Source organism: Manis javanica, chromosome 7, assembly GCF_040802235.1.
Source record: "Manis javanica isolate MJ-LG chromosome 7, MJ_LKY, whole genome shotgun sequence".
NCBI lineage: Eukaryota > Metazoa > Chordata > Mammalia > Pholidota > Manidae > Manis > Manis javanica.
The window spans coordinates 104,687,815-104,700,827 of record NC_133162.1 but is presented as its reverse complement, the minus strand read 5'-3'; the positions used below and the strand labels follow the sequence as shown (position 1 = coordinate 104,700,827).

Below are 13,013 nucleotides of genomic sequence, written 5' to 3'. Positions count from 1 at the left end.
CTAAAACATCTAATCAGCCAAAAGAGTATATAACAGTCATGCATATGGAAGTAGTTTACTTCTAAGGTGGGTTAAGGAACAAAAAACAGCAATTTTAAATCTCAAATGTTACAAAGTGTTTAAATGCTTTTAAGGCATGGCATTTGGTAACTAACAAAAACCATTTTAAATTTGGTTCTCTGAAGTAGTCATTTCTTTAGCTCAAAGAGGATAGACCAAAGGAGTAAGGTTATCTTACATAATTATAATCTGTTGGTACAAAGTAATGTAAGCACCCTCATGACATCCCCCATGAAACAGTGTATCATGGCAGTGATTTTCTTAGACTCTGAGGAACTCTTAACCAGAACGAACCTGCATACACAGAGGAAGATGGAGATGCACCTTTAACTGCTTTCAAAGATAAACCTAGGGGTATTTACATGACTTCAGTATTTAAATACCTGCAAGAAATGAACTTCAGGCTAAACAAGAAAAAGGAACTAGGACATTTTGCAAGGCTTATTTAACAGTGAAGGTACTACCACCAGTTTTGTTAAGTAGGCCTCCAAGAATGTTTCTGTGAGAAAACACTTTGCTTTGGCTCTGAAAATATTGTTATTTTAAAGCAGCTAAGGCAAATATTTAGGGGCACAGCTCAGTACTGGAAAATTAGCTTAAAGAGGTAGAAATAAAGCCTTTCTATCCAATGTGCATAAAGGTAACAAATCTACAATCTAGGGAAAACACAACTAAAAAATGAATCACTCTCTTATAGGATGTTTGAAGATAATGCTTTTTAATATTTCAGATATTAAAAAAAAATCTCATCAAAAATGTATCACCTTAACAGTACGTTGCACATGTGGAATTTCATACCTAAATTTGATACTATTTTGGTTTATTTATGGCTACTCACAAGACTCAGTAATAATGTCCATTCATTGGAGTCTTTTTCTTTGGTTGAGCCTATTGGGACCAGGCTGATGAATGACTTTATGCAAATGAGATGGTTAAAGCAAATTCATGGTGTATGAATTATAAGGGTTTTCATTTAATGGAAATGAAACTTAAAAAGGATTTCCATATATACATCTCTACTGTGGTTTTGGAAGCTAATATCCTGTTCAGAGGTTATAGTTTGAATAGCTCACACAATCCTGTAAAAATTACAACTGGCTGCCCTTTAATAAATAAAATCATTGTAAAGAATTACATTTATACAGAGTGAAAAGTGAATACATAGCATTTCAAATTCAATTTTGGAAGTACTAATAAGTACTGATCCATAACAATATATACTAACTACCTTTTTAAACTGTCCATCATTAGCACCAATAAAGATTCAACAAAATTACTTTTATTCTCACATCTCAAAACAATTCTGCAAATTCTTAGTGAAGTTTAAGTATAGTCACAGACCTTAAATATTCACATTGTTCCCTATGTCATACTGAAAATAAGGTTCACTACTTTTCTGGATATTCTTTACAAAATCTTATTAAAATTCCTGGTATTATCACTCCCAATTATACAGTAGCACAACCACTCTATGTCATTTCACGATAGCTCTTTAGAGGTTTCATATCTAAATCACCAAGAACAAAAACCCTACCCGCCCTCATCTTGCACTCAGTTTAATTCTATACTAAGTCCTTGGATTATTATGTACCACTGTAAAAGTATAATTGAATCAAAATTACCATGTTTATGGATACAATAATATGCCATACAGAGCAACAAAGTTACATGTACTGACAGAGATTACTAAAGTTATGTAAGACAAAAACAAATGTTAGGACATGCTATCTAGGCATAGTCCCTAAAAAGAGGCTTCTAGTATCCTAAGTTCAAATAACATTGAGAAAAATAATGAACAACGATCTTAAAAATAATTATAAAGCTACTGGCAAATTAGGTAATTGCTAAATAAAAGTAGAGCACAAGATTAAACTACTATTTACAACTGCAACACACGAGTAAAATTACAATTGTGCACGTCAGTGGCTTTGTAACAAAAATAATTCATATACATAGAGGAAAAATTTAAGAATTTTCAGTTCAAGAGAAGCTGAATTCATCTTGACCCATCTTAAAGATACCTAACAGCTCAAAGATTTACCACAGGATAAACTGAAGATTAGCTGATATACCAGAGCCATATTACTGACGTGTAAGATAAATTTTAAAGAAATTAAAGTCTACTGTCTGTTCAGAAGTCAGATGACTGTGCAAACTTAATCTCAACAGTAATATACGGAGATGTGCAAACAAATGTAAGGCCTCCACTAGCTGTTTACCTGGAGGCTGATCTTTCTTCTCACACAGCTTCCTGATAATAACCATAAGCTATAAATACAGGTACAATGCACAGTCAGTGATCTTTTCTTTTTATTTATTGTTAGCATATAAAATAACTGAGAGCGCAATAGGTTTCATTTTTATAAGGAAGACTGCTTTTACCTGAAAAAGAAATACGGCGTCACACACACACACACATGGGAGTTTAACAATATTAAACTTCAGTATGTTTAAGAATATGGTGTTATTTCGAATGCTAAAGGAAAAAGGATCCCTGTTTACTGTTGAAATATGTAGTGTTAAAGTTGTTTGAGGAAAAACTTACTAATTCTTCATTATGTAAGTTTTTGTGAATTTAGTTTTCAAATCACAGCTACATAACAATGATTAACAGCTCTGTTTATAGTACTGCAACAAGCCAAGAAACATTTAAATGCACTTCACATCAAGAGTATGTAAACTTTATTTTTTCCTCTTCAAGCCTTCAGAAAATCAGGGGCTATTTCAGCAGCCGACCTGGTCAGAACCTCTGAAGGCAAAAGTTCAGGGCCTCACAGTGTGCATGACCGTTTGCGGCACTGCATACCCATTTGCTAGTGAAGTGTCCCCCTTCAGTGGCTTCCAGTAAGGCCTAGAGTTTAAGGTTAACATGAGAAAGTGCCACGGTTGTTTTAGATTAGTGATGGACTACGACAAGATAAAATAAAGTTATTCTGTATATTGTTATACTTACAAGCAGCTCCAATCCTGAGTATTTATGGTAATATCTAAACATACAAAAATGTATGTACATTTTTCTCCACTTTCTTGTAAACAGTTGCCAGTATACTGTTTTATCCCTTTATCATTGAAACATGCAAATCATACATACAAGTATAAATACACAAAAGAAAACAATTTACACTCATTCAAAAGCCAAGCAACAACAAAAAATAGCTACAGTATCAAATCATAAATAACAAATGCTTGAGGCATTTTATATATTCCTAGGAGTAGCCAGCCATTCATTCTAATGTTCTTAGCTGCAATGGTGGCAATACTGAGTTTTGCACCTTCCATGCTTTTACAGTATTTATAACACTATCATGTGGAGATAAAGACCTGTTTACTATAATCTCTTCTTTTCAGAATGAAGAATAAAGCAGCACTTACAAATACTGAAGCAGTGGCAGCAACAGCTGGTGTCACCACTGCGAGATCAGGAGGAAGTTTTCCATTCTAACAACTTTTAAATTAAAAAAGTAAAGAAAAAATTGACCTAAACAAATGATTACATGTTCATTCCTTGGGCACTTAACAGCGAGTCCAGCATGTCGAATGTGTCTTTGTAGTCCATATGCTGGCTGTTTGTACTGTACTCGTGACTGACATCAGGACCGTTGGTCTCCACTGGCTTCTTGTCCAGTTTCACGAGGGTGCTGAGATGTCCGTAGCCCACCTGGTATGTGACAGGGGGAGGAGGGGGTAAGGGATGGTTAAAAACAGAGTTGTGAGAGGATATATACTGCTTAACAGAGGAGGAAGAACATGATGAACTACCTGAACTTTTGGAACTTTTGCTCATTTTGGAGTGATGGTTGTGAGATGCATCATTGATATGCAGCTTCTTCCGTGAAGAGCTGGAACTACAGGAAATGCCATCTGTGCCCAGGCCAACAGGACTCCTCAGAACAGCAGGAGGCATTCCTTCAGCACTGTGCTTGCCGCCACCACCACCGCCACCAGTGTGTGAGTGGGAATGCTTGTGACTGCTGGGGTGGTGGCGGTTTGAGGGATGCTCCTTGTGCTTGTCCTTATGGTCTCGGCTGATATGTGGGCTTGAATGTTTGCTCTTCCCACTGCCTTCGTCGGAAGAGCTGTGTCTTTCTGAAGAAGAAACTTTTATCTTCATTTTCAGTTCTTCTTTACTGGTGCTTTTATCAGTGGGTGGTATTGGAATCCGCAGTTTCAGCGATCCACTCTTTTCCTTCTTTTCTACCAAGTGTTTTTCAGGTTTTTCAGCATTTGCGATGGGAATTTTCATTTTAATGGGAGAAGTCACAGAACTGCTGCCAGCTGCCTGTGGCTGCATGTGTTTGTGCTGCTCTACCTGGGCAGCTACATACTGTTCTCGAACATCCAGATCAAGGGTTTCTAACTTACGCTTTTCTCTATATTTATCTAAAGACATTTTCTGAGGAATTACTCCAGGAGTAGCAGAAAGTGGCCCATGGTGTTTACTGCCTCCCACTTTGTGAGTATATTCTTGCTTAACAGAAGGATGATCGGAACCTCGGTCAGGTCTGTGATGCAATCCTGTGTGTAGTGACACAGAAGGTCCCTGCTGGAAGCTGATGTTGTATTGGCTACCAGACAAAGATGCCTCCTGTTTCTGCGAATACATCTGTTCTGTCCTTGCTGATTCTTGATGTTGAGGCCATTCTTGGTGTGATGACAAACCGTATGAAGTACTTGGCATTCCCGGTGTTAGCAATGACAAGTTATCAGGTGTATGGCTGTCTTGAACAGAAATATTTCCTGAATTTAGAGGTATTGGTGCAGGGAATGCTGATGTAGATGGTTTCTGAAAACTTGGGTTTGTAGGCACACCAGTAACACTATCTACTAAAATGGAATTCTGGACCAAAGATGAACCAAGAAGTGGCGTTTCTGATACTTGTCCATCTACTTTTGGTTTCCTAGCCGCCTGATTAGCCTATTTGAATAAACACAAAAGAAACAATGACAGCAAAGGAATGTAATACAAATTTCTTTGTTTTATAAAAATTCTATATTAAACATACGGAAATAACATCACCTGGGGTTCAAGGCTTTATGTTGTCAGTAAATAATTGTATTATTGAGGAGGCATAAAAAAAAGCTATAAGAGGTTGAAAGTCCTGGTTTTGAAGTAAGATACAGGTTAAATCCTAGCCCAGCATTTGTGAAAGTAATCTGACTTGTCTAGGCTTTAATTTCCCCACTTGTAAAATGAGGAGAGTATTTCTATCAGTATCATTGTGTCAATTAAACAAATTCATAAAGTACTTATTAGCAGAGCCCACTGGACATGGTTGTTGAAAAAACTATGTAAACTATGAGTGCCTGCAACTCATGATATACTGTAATTATTTAGGACTATTGGAAATGAGAATATTTAACCATAAAAATTCAAATTGGTTAGCTATAATTGTTAGATAAGTGACAAATTGAGGTTCTATTTAAACCCTGCCATTTCTCTTACCCTCCAGTTTCGAATCCTCTTCAACCTACTAGGCGTTTTCTCCAATATTTGTAGAAACTCATGTGTTAGCTCTAAAAATAAAATTTAAATTTAAAACTTAGAAGGTGCCTTTAGGATTTAAATTTCTCTCAAGTGGGCAATATTAAAAAGGAACCTCAAGAGTTCATCTATTTCACTGTCACCCTTCTATTCAACTTTCAGTATATACAGAAGACACAGCTCTGAACCAGTATTTTCAAAGATGAATCTTTAAAAAAAATACTCCCCCCATGCTCCACCTCCCCAATTTTACATGCTTACTCAAAATTTGTGGAAAACTTTGTAACATTAAAAAAAAATTCCTCCCAAACAGAAAATTTCCATTAGGCAAACACAATAGTAATAATTGTTGCAGGCAAGATCCATTAATAGACTTTTAAAAAATGAGTGGACAAGTTTGAGGAGAAGGAGGATATTGGTGTAATCCCAACATACCTTCCTCAAGACATTTCAAAGAGAAAAATAGTAAATTTACAATGGAGATACCCAGGAAATACCACCTTGACCAAGTGACCATGGTTATCATTACCAGCAATAAGACATCAACAGAGACGTGCCCCTTGATTGGAGGCACTGAGTAGGGCACAATCTATTTCTGTGACAGCCTTGCCAAAAATGTGTAACTTCAAGTCTGATCGTGAGAAAACATCACACAAACTCCAACTGAGGAACATTCTATAAAGTTCCTACTGACCATTATTCTTCAAAGTGTCAAAGTAATGAAAGAAAAGGAAAAATGGAAAAACTGTCAGATTGGAAGAGATTAAAGGGGCAGGTCAACCAAATGGAACATGGGATCCTAGAACAGAAAAACTGGGGAAATTCAAACAAAATCTGTAGTTTAGTTAATAGTACTAGACCAATGTTAATTTCCTGGTTTTGATAATCATGTATTATATAATACATTAATATTACAGAAACTGGGTGAAGGGTATACAGAAACTGTGTACTATTTTGCAATTTCTTTAAGTTTAAAATTATTTCAAAGTTGGAGAAAAATTCCTCTACCTATACTTATAACTTCCTAAAATTAACACAATTAACACACTAGTAAACCACTTGGTTATATTTTTACACCAATTTTTTCCCTTAAATTTAGGATCACAAGAGGTTATTATCTACTTTTTCAAAGTTGTGTGGTTATGATCAATAAGAGTTTTCTACCCCCAAATAGTGTCTCTATAAATAGTTAACTTGGTCACTCTCGAAACTATTCCGTGAATCAAATACCATGCAATAATAATGCCAATTTGGTAGCGACTACACACTCCTTTGTTATTTTTTAGTATAAATATTAAGCTTCTCTAAACAATCCTAGGCAAATGCTAAGACTGACAATGAAAATTAAGACAACACAGAATTTGTTAAAGTAACAAAAAGCATGCAAAAACTTGGCACCATTCCATGTTCACAAGCTGTGACAAAGTCTCATGAGCTTTTTGATGCAGTCTGGATGGAAAAAAATCTAATGACTGGACTACCACTTCCTCATTTGAAAAAAAAAAAAGACCACTTTTCTACTTGGCCACTAATAAATCTAGCAGATATATAATGCTCTTGGGTCCAAAATTAACAAGAAATTGTTTTGACTCAATTTCTTTAACAGCTTCATTGTCAAAGATTAAGTACACATAAAGTAAGCTTTGTTTTTCCCTAAGTATCCTCTCTATTAAATTTTATAGCAGAAGAACAAGACTGTCAAATAATCACTGCTAATGTAAGTAATTAGCTACATTCATAAAAATCACAATATGATGCTTAAAATAGGGGCCTTTCTCCCTCAAAGCTAATATACAGAAAAAAATCACAACACAAAAAACACACGAAGGTTTTTATCAATCATTAAAACAAAACAAAACAAAACTTAACAAATGAACAAAAGACCTGATAGTTAGTTAGGCTTAAGTCCAAGTCAATGTTGATTTATGAAGTCATTAAATTAATTATTTCAGTAAACACTGATGCTTTAGAACCAGGCTAAAATTCAGACACATCTGATCTTAAATTTCGTTACTTCAAAATAGAAAAGAATACTACATAATATGTTGAAACTTTCTATATGTTAAGCATCCAAGATTCCTATTTAATAATGGCTAACAAAATGAATAATGAAATTGAGCCTTTTCAGAATTGAAGCAGAGGGATATTTAAGTGGTCCCTGTTGTGTCAATAAACAACTTTACCTATATAACTCAAGAGCAGGATACAAGGCAGATTACTTGCTTCTCATGAGCTTTATTTTAGCATTATGTATATAAACCATTTTTATTGATCATGCCTACTTTATCTTATCTAATACTGCTAAATAAAATGGTGGCATAGGTAACCTAATTTCAAGTTACAGGTAATAAAAACGCCCCAATGGCTTTTATTTAATTATTTATTTTATTGAGTAGGCAATTTAATTCACTTTATTTTTCTTGCAGTAAACTATATGGTGGCCACAGCTGGAGCCTGCGTCCTCTGCAGAGACTCTGGTGTTGGTCTTTTCAAGATGGTCAGTGAATTCCTGGTACAGACTTGGTGAACACTGTCTCTTTCCAGAGATCAGGGGTGAGACAGCTATAGTCTTGGAGATGGCATCCAAGGTGGCCTTGGCAAAGCTGCCCAGGGTGGCCGTGCAGCCCCTGGCTGAGGTGTAACAGTCATCAGTACCAGCCATCAGCAGCAGCTTCTTGGGCACAGGGGCAGAGACGATACCAGTGTGCCTGGGGTTGGGGATGAGGCACACCAGCACAGAGCCACAGCAGCCAGTCACCTTACAAGAACAGTTCGAGGCCCAGTGGTTTTTAGAAGATACCATTTCAACTCACTGAAGATTTCCTTCCTCTCCACATGAATTAAAAAAACAAAACAAAACTCTGGCAATGTAAGGAAAACAGCATAATCATGTGGCTGTAATACAGCATGATATAGATAGTCTGGGAGTAATTTCTCAGGAAGGAAAAAATCAGAAAATCAAGAGATCTAACAAAGAAGCATAATTTACCAGAAGGGTAGTTAAACTATGGCTAGTGGCCCAAATATGAGCAGCATCCTGTTTTTGTAAACAAAATCTTACTGGATCACAGCCACACCTGTTAACAAATTGCCTATGGCTCTTTCCAGCTACAGTGACAGAGTTCTATAGATGTAGAGACATATAGCCCACTTGATCCTGAACAACGCAGAGGGTTTAGGGGTACCAAACCCCCGTCGGCTGAAAACCCGAGTATAACTTTTAACTCCCTACAAACTTACCTAAAAAGAGCTTACTATTGACCTTAACAGATATTAGTCAGTTAATGCATATTTTGTATGTTATATATAACATATGCTTTATGTATTTTTAAATAAAACATGTTATGTTGTAGTCTTAGAATAAAGTAAGCTAAAAATGTTTTTTCAAATTGTCAAAAATTTCCACAAAAAGTTTCCCAATGTATTTACTGAAAAAAAAAAAAAAAAAGCCTGCACAGAAGTGCACCTGCACAGTTCAAAGGTCAACTGTATTTGGCCTTCACAGAGAAGGCTGAGGACCCTTAAAGAAACATCTAAGATTTTATTAGAAGACCGCATTACAATGCCACAGGTGTCTCTCACTTTATGTAACAGATGTCCTCATATGCAGATGTAAAATCCTGTTTTCTCAACAGCTTCAATTTTGTGAAGGAAGCTAGGGAAAGCCCACAAAAACAGTAAGGTGAAAGCCTAACCAACTAGTTTAGGTAAGGAGCATCACACCTATTTCCTTTCTGAAATCTATAGTACCTGGTTAAAATGTCTTCTACCTCTGGCCATTTTATTTCTCAATCAGAGAAATTACTTAACAGGAGACCCCCAAATTCCATGTTCATGAATTGTAGAACCCGTAACTTCCAATTTTTCCTTCTCAATTCATATTTAATAACTCGAGACAACAATGACACACTATTAGCAGTGGAACTGTTAGAGCAAGCACGACAGACATGAGCAGGAGGAAAGAAAGGACAGCAGACCACCCAGTCTCCACCCAGAGACTGCCTTATCTCTCTCAGACCGACCCCTTTTGCAGGTCAGCACAAACTGAGGAGCAAAAGATATGGGTCACTGGAACCTTCCTGATATTAGAGCATATGCACTTAAGGAAAACCTTGTCGCTATTATCTACTTTTTCAAAGTTGTGTGGTTATGATCAATAAGATCATATCGTCATTACTATAACATTTACATTACAGTTTTGGCCCCACTGTGGGTTTCTTTTAGACACTCATGGGGAAAAATGACAGAACACAAACTTGGGCAAAAAAGCTGAAGGGGAAGGAGCAAGACGATCCAAAAGATAGTGTGAGAATGACAAAATGGGAAGGAGTAAACCAAGTAAACCCCCAAAAAGACAACATAAAACCCAGTGAACGGCTACCCACTCTTGGGGTCAGGCAGCACCTGTCTTTGGAGTGTACTTTCCTTACACTTTGCGAAATAAAAAACCTCTGCGGCTTTAACTCTCTATTGGTCTCCCGAATGAAGAAGAACCAAGGAACTACAATCCACTGCCCGGTAACAGAAACACACAATTAGTAATGATACCCTGAAAATGCCTTTAGTTCACTGCCTTACATCTTCTGCAATATGTTAATATCTGACTTTGAATCTACATTTTAAACTCAACAAAATTACTGTACTTTAAAATAGGTAATAGCACCATAACTAATATTTCTTTGGAAAGTTCTTAAAGGGCTTTAGATATTCAATAGTGGTTAACTGATGTTCAATTTTTTTTCTTTGGAACCAACAAATTTTTCACCCTGTTCATTTGATCATGTAATTATATTTTTAAATCCTATTACCAAATTGTTAAAATGGAATTATAGCTAATGCTTTTCAGAGAGTCTTTATCTTTTGAAATACAAGCTGAAATATTAATAGATGAAATATCTGGATTAGCATCAAAACTAACTCCGGGGTGTGGGGTATTGGGATTCCACAGAACTGATAACTACTCAGCTGGGCATGAGTATATAGGGATTTACTATTTTCAAACTTATACAGAAATAGAATTTTTCCATCATAAATGTTTTTAATGTGAAAAAAGATTTATTTTTCTTTACTTACCATCTAGTAATTCTAGAGTAACTGTAGGATCCACATATTCCCACCAATGTTTTCCATCAGTTGACACAGGAATCTCCCAGTTGGACCATTTGCAAGCCAAATGAATGCATACACATGCTATCACTGTTGGTTTGTACTGAAGACAGAAGGTCGTAAGATGTAGACTGTTGTGGAGCAGATGTGAAAATGAAGAGCCACAGAAATTCAAGTATGTAAAACAAAGAAAAACATTTACCAGTAAGATTAGAGCAAAAACAAAATTATGAAGGTTTTCTAAGTCTATAGTATAAAACCATATGATACTAAAAAGCTAACACTACAGTTATAACAATTCTAATACTAAAAAAAACCTATGTAGATTATGAACATTCCCCATATTCTCATTCTCCAGAGTATTACATTATTTAATTAACTAGAATATGTTAATATTTCTAAATTTTGTTTTTACAACTAAATTCAAAGTATTTTTACTTCTTTATAAAGGGAGGGTTACATAGTATGCTTTACTCTTCTTTTTTTCTTTTATAATGTCATGGAAAAAAAGAAAAAAAGCAGAAGACTGTGAAACTGACAAGGCAGTTTCAATATCATATCTTAATCAAAAATTCTATCATTTGATGTGGCTTAACAAATACCTCAAGTCAAAGAGAATTTAAGTTATTTATGTAAAACCTAAACTCATCTGTTTAGCAAAGCCACAGAGAAAACTTACCTCTTGCTGAAAAGCTTCAAGGCCCAATGTTGTTAAATACTACAAAAATATTACCTTTCTTCTTCTACTATATGGCAAAAACTGAGCATATAACATGTCACAGCTAGACATTTCTAACCAAAGTTTTAAATTTAAGTGTTTTTTTCGGGGGGTGGGTGTTCAGAACTCCTAGGGATCAATACGTTAAGTCCCAACAACATATATCAAATAAAATATATTGGTATTTACCGATCTCAAGTTTTAAATAAAACTTAACAGTGTTACAAGAAATAAAGGACTAACACAAATCTGATTTGTTCCCCTCCTCCCCAATGACTCATTTAAAAAACAAATTTAAATCATTAATATAATCAATCCAGAATTATATATATTAAAGTCTTTTAAAACCCTTCAAACAGGAAGTTATTTTAAGGTAAAAACTGTACTTATACAAATCCAGGACTGATAGGACTTGACTACTTCTCATTTGCTACTAGTGGGTATTATCTGGAAAAAAACCCCCAAATTATATAAATTTTATTTATTAAAAGAAAATCTTTAGTGATTATTTTCAAGTTAAGATTGGATTAATATGAAATTTTTTTTAAAAATTGTCATTTAACTATAATTGTAAACTAGAAATAGCTTTATACTTACCAAGTTGCTCGAATTTCTACGTTAAGTTTAGCTCTTTGTAATCTTTAGCTGCTATTCAGGCTACCAATTTTAGACTTATGCACTCACAAATCGAGAATATGTCATCAGAAAGCACCACTACACTTCACATTGTGCATTTAACCCCTCTGTGCCAAAAGTCCCTTGCACAATACACCGCAAAGCAGACAGGAAGGTACCACCACAGTAGATGGTCCAGTCTCCTGCTGCAACAAGGGTAAGAGGCACATTGAGGGGGCCCTGCATTAAAGGAAGCTATAGTGTGCTACAACAGTGCAACAAAGAGGGTCAGGATAACAACCTGTTGGTAGCCATGAAATAGGATGTCTGTGCCAAATCCTTGCTTGCTGTAAGAAAAGAAAAAAAAAAAAAAACGAAGACAATACTATCAGCTTTAACATGCTACCATCAAAAAGTTCTCAACACAACAAAAACTTCAAAGATTTGTACACAAAAAGTAAATTGTACTTATTACTTACAAATATCACAAGAGCGCCATCATTTTCTATACTACTGAAAATCTTCAACAACATTCACTCAAATGTTTCTTGCTATCCCCCAAAGATCTGAGAAACAAGCCGATTTGCTTTTAGCTAGCCAGTTACAAGGGCTAAACTTGTTACTAAGTTAAGCATCTAGTCAGCTAAAAGTTGCAATAAAGCATTCTCCTGGATTTAAAAAAAAAAAAAAGAAGAAGAAGAAGAAAAGATTTTGAAGTCTAATGCAAAATACAAAGAGTTGCCTGCCAGACTTAATCCTCAGTCATCATATTTAAGTTGGCTTAAGTACTTGCATCAAAACAAAGCAAAACCCTCCACCCCCCAAACTTAGCACAAGGTGCTCAGTTTTTCATTATGCTACTAAGTATCAAACAACGTAGAAACATCATAAAGGTGTAGATATAAGAAGCTCCACTATATATTTTTTAAATTATAGAATCCAATTAATGACAACTTCAGAAAAGAAAGAGTACTCTAGAGGGGATCAGGATGCTTCGGCACTGGTCCCCAATAGAAAAGCAGTTTTAAACAA

The 13,013-nt window shown here is 35.5% G+C and overlaps 1 protein-coding gene across 5 annotated transcripts in view; it reads right to left on the bottom strand.

Moving 5' to 3' along the window:
* Positions 1-751: 751 nt before the first annotated feature.
* Positions 752-13,013, bottom strand: part of CCNT2 (cyclin T2) — a 59,636-nt gene continuing 47,374 nt past the window's right edge. For 3 of the 5 annotated variants that reach the window (XM_037020797.2, XM_073241363.1, XM_037020799.2), the window contains 4 exons: positions 12,283-12,328; positions 10,616-10,779; positions 5,504-5,574; positions 752-4,975 (listed from right to left, as the gene is read on the bottom strand). In XM_037020797.2, the coding sequence (XP_036876692.1) occupies positions 3,551-4,975; positions 5,504-5,574; positions 10,616-10,779; positions 12,283-12,328 (1,706 nt within the window). In that variant the 3' untranslated portion in view covers positions 752-3,550. Of the gene's footprint in view, positions 4,976-5,503; positions 5,575-10,615; positions 10,780-11,963; positions 12,329-13,013 lie in introns of those variants that run through there. The other 2 variants (XM_037020798.2, XR_005061983.2) reach the window with 2 other exon arrangements.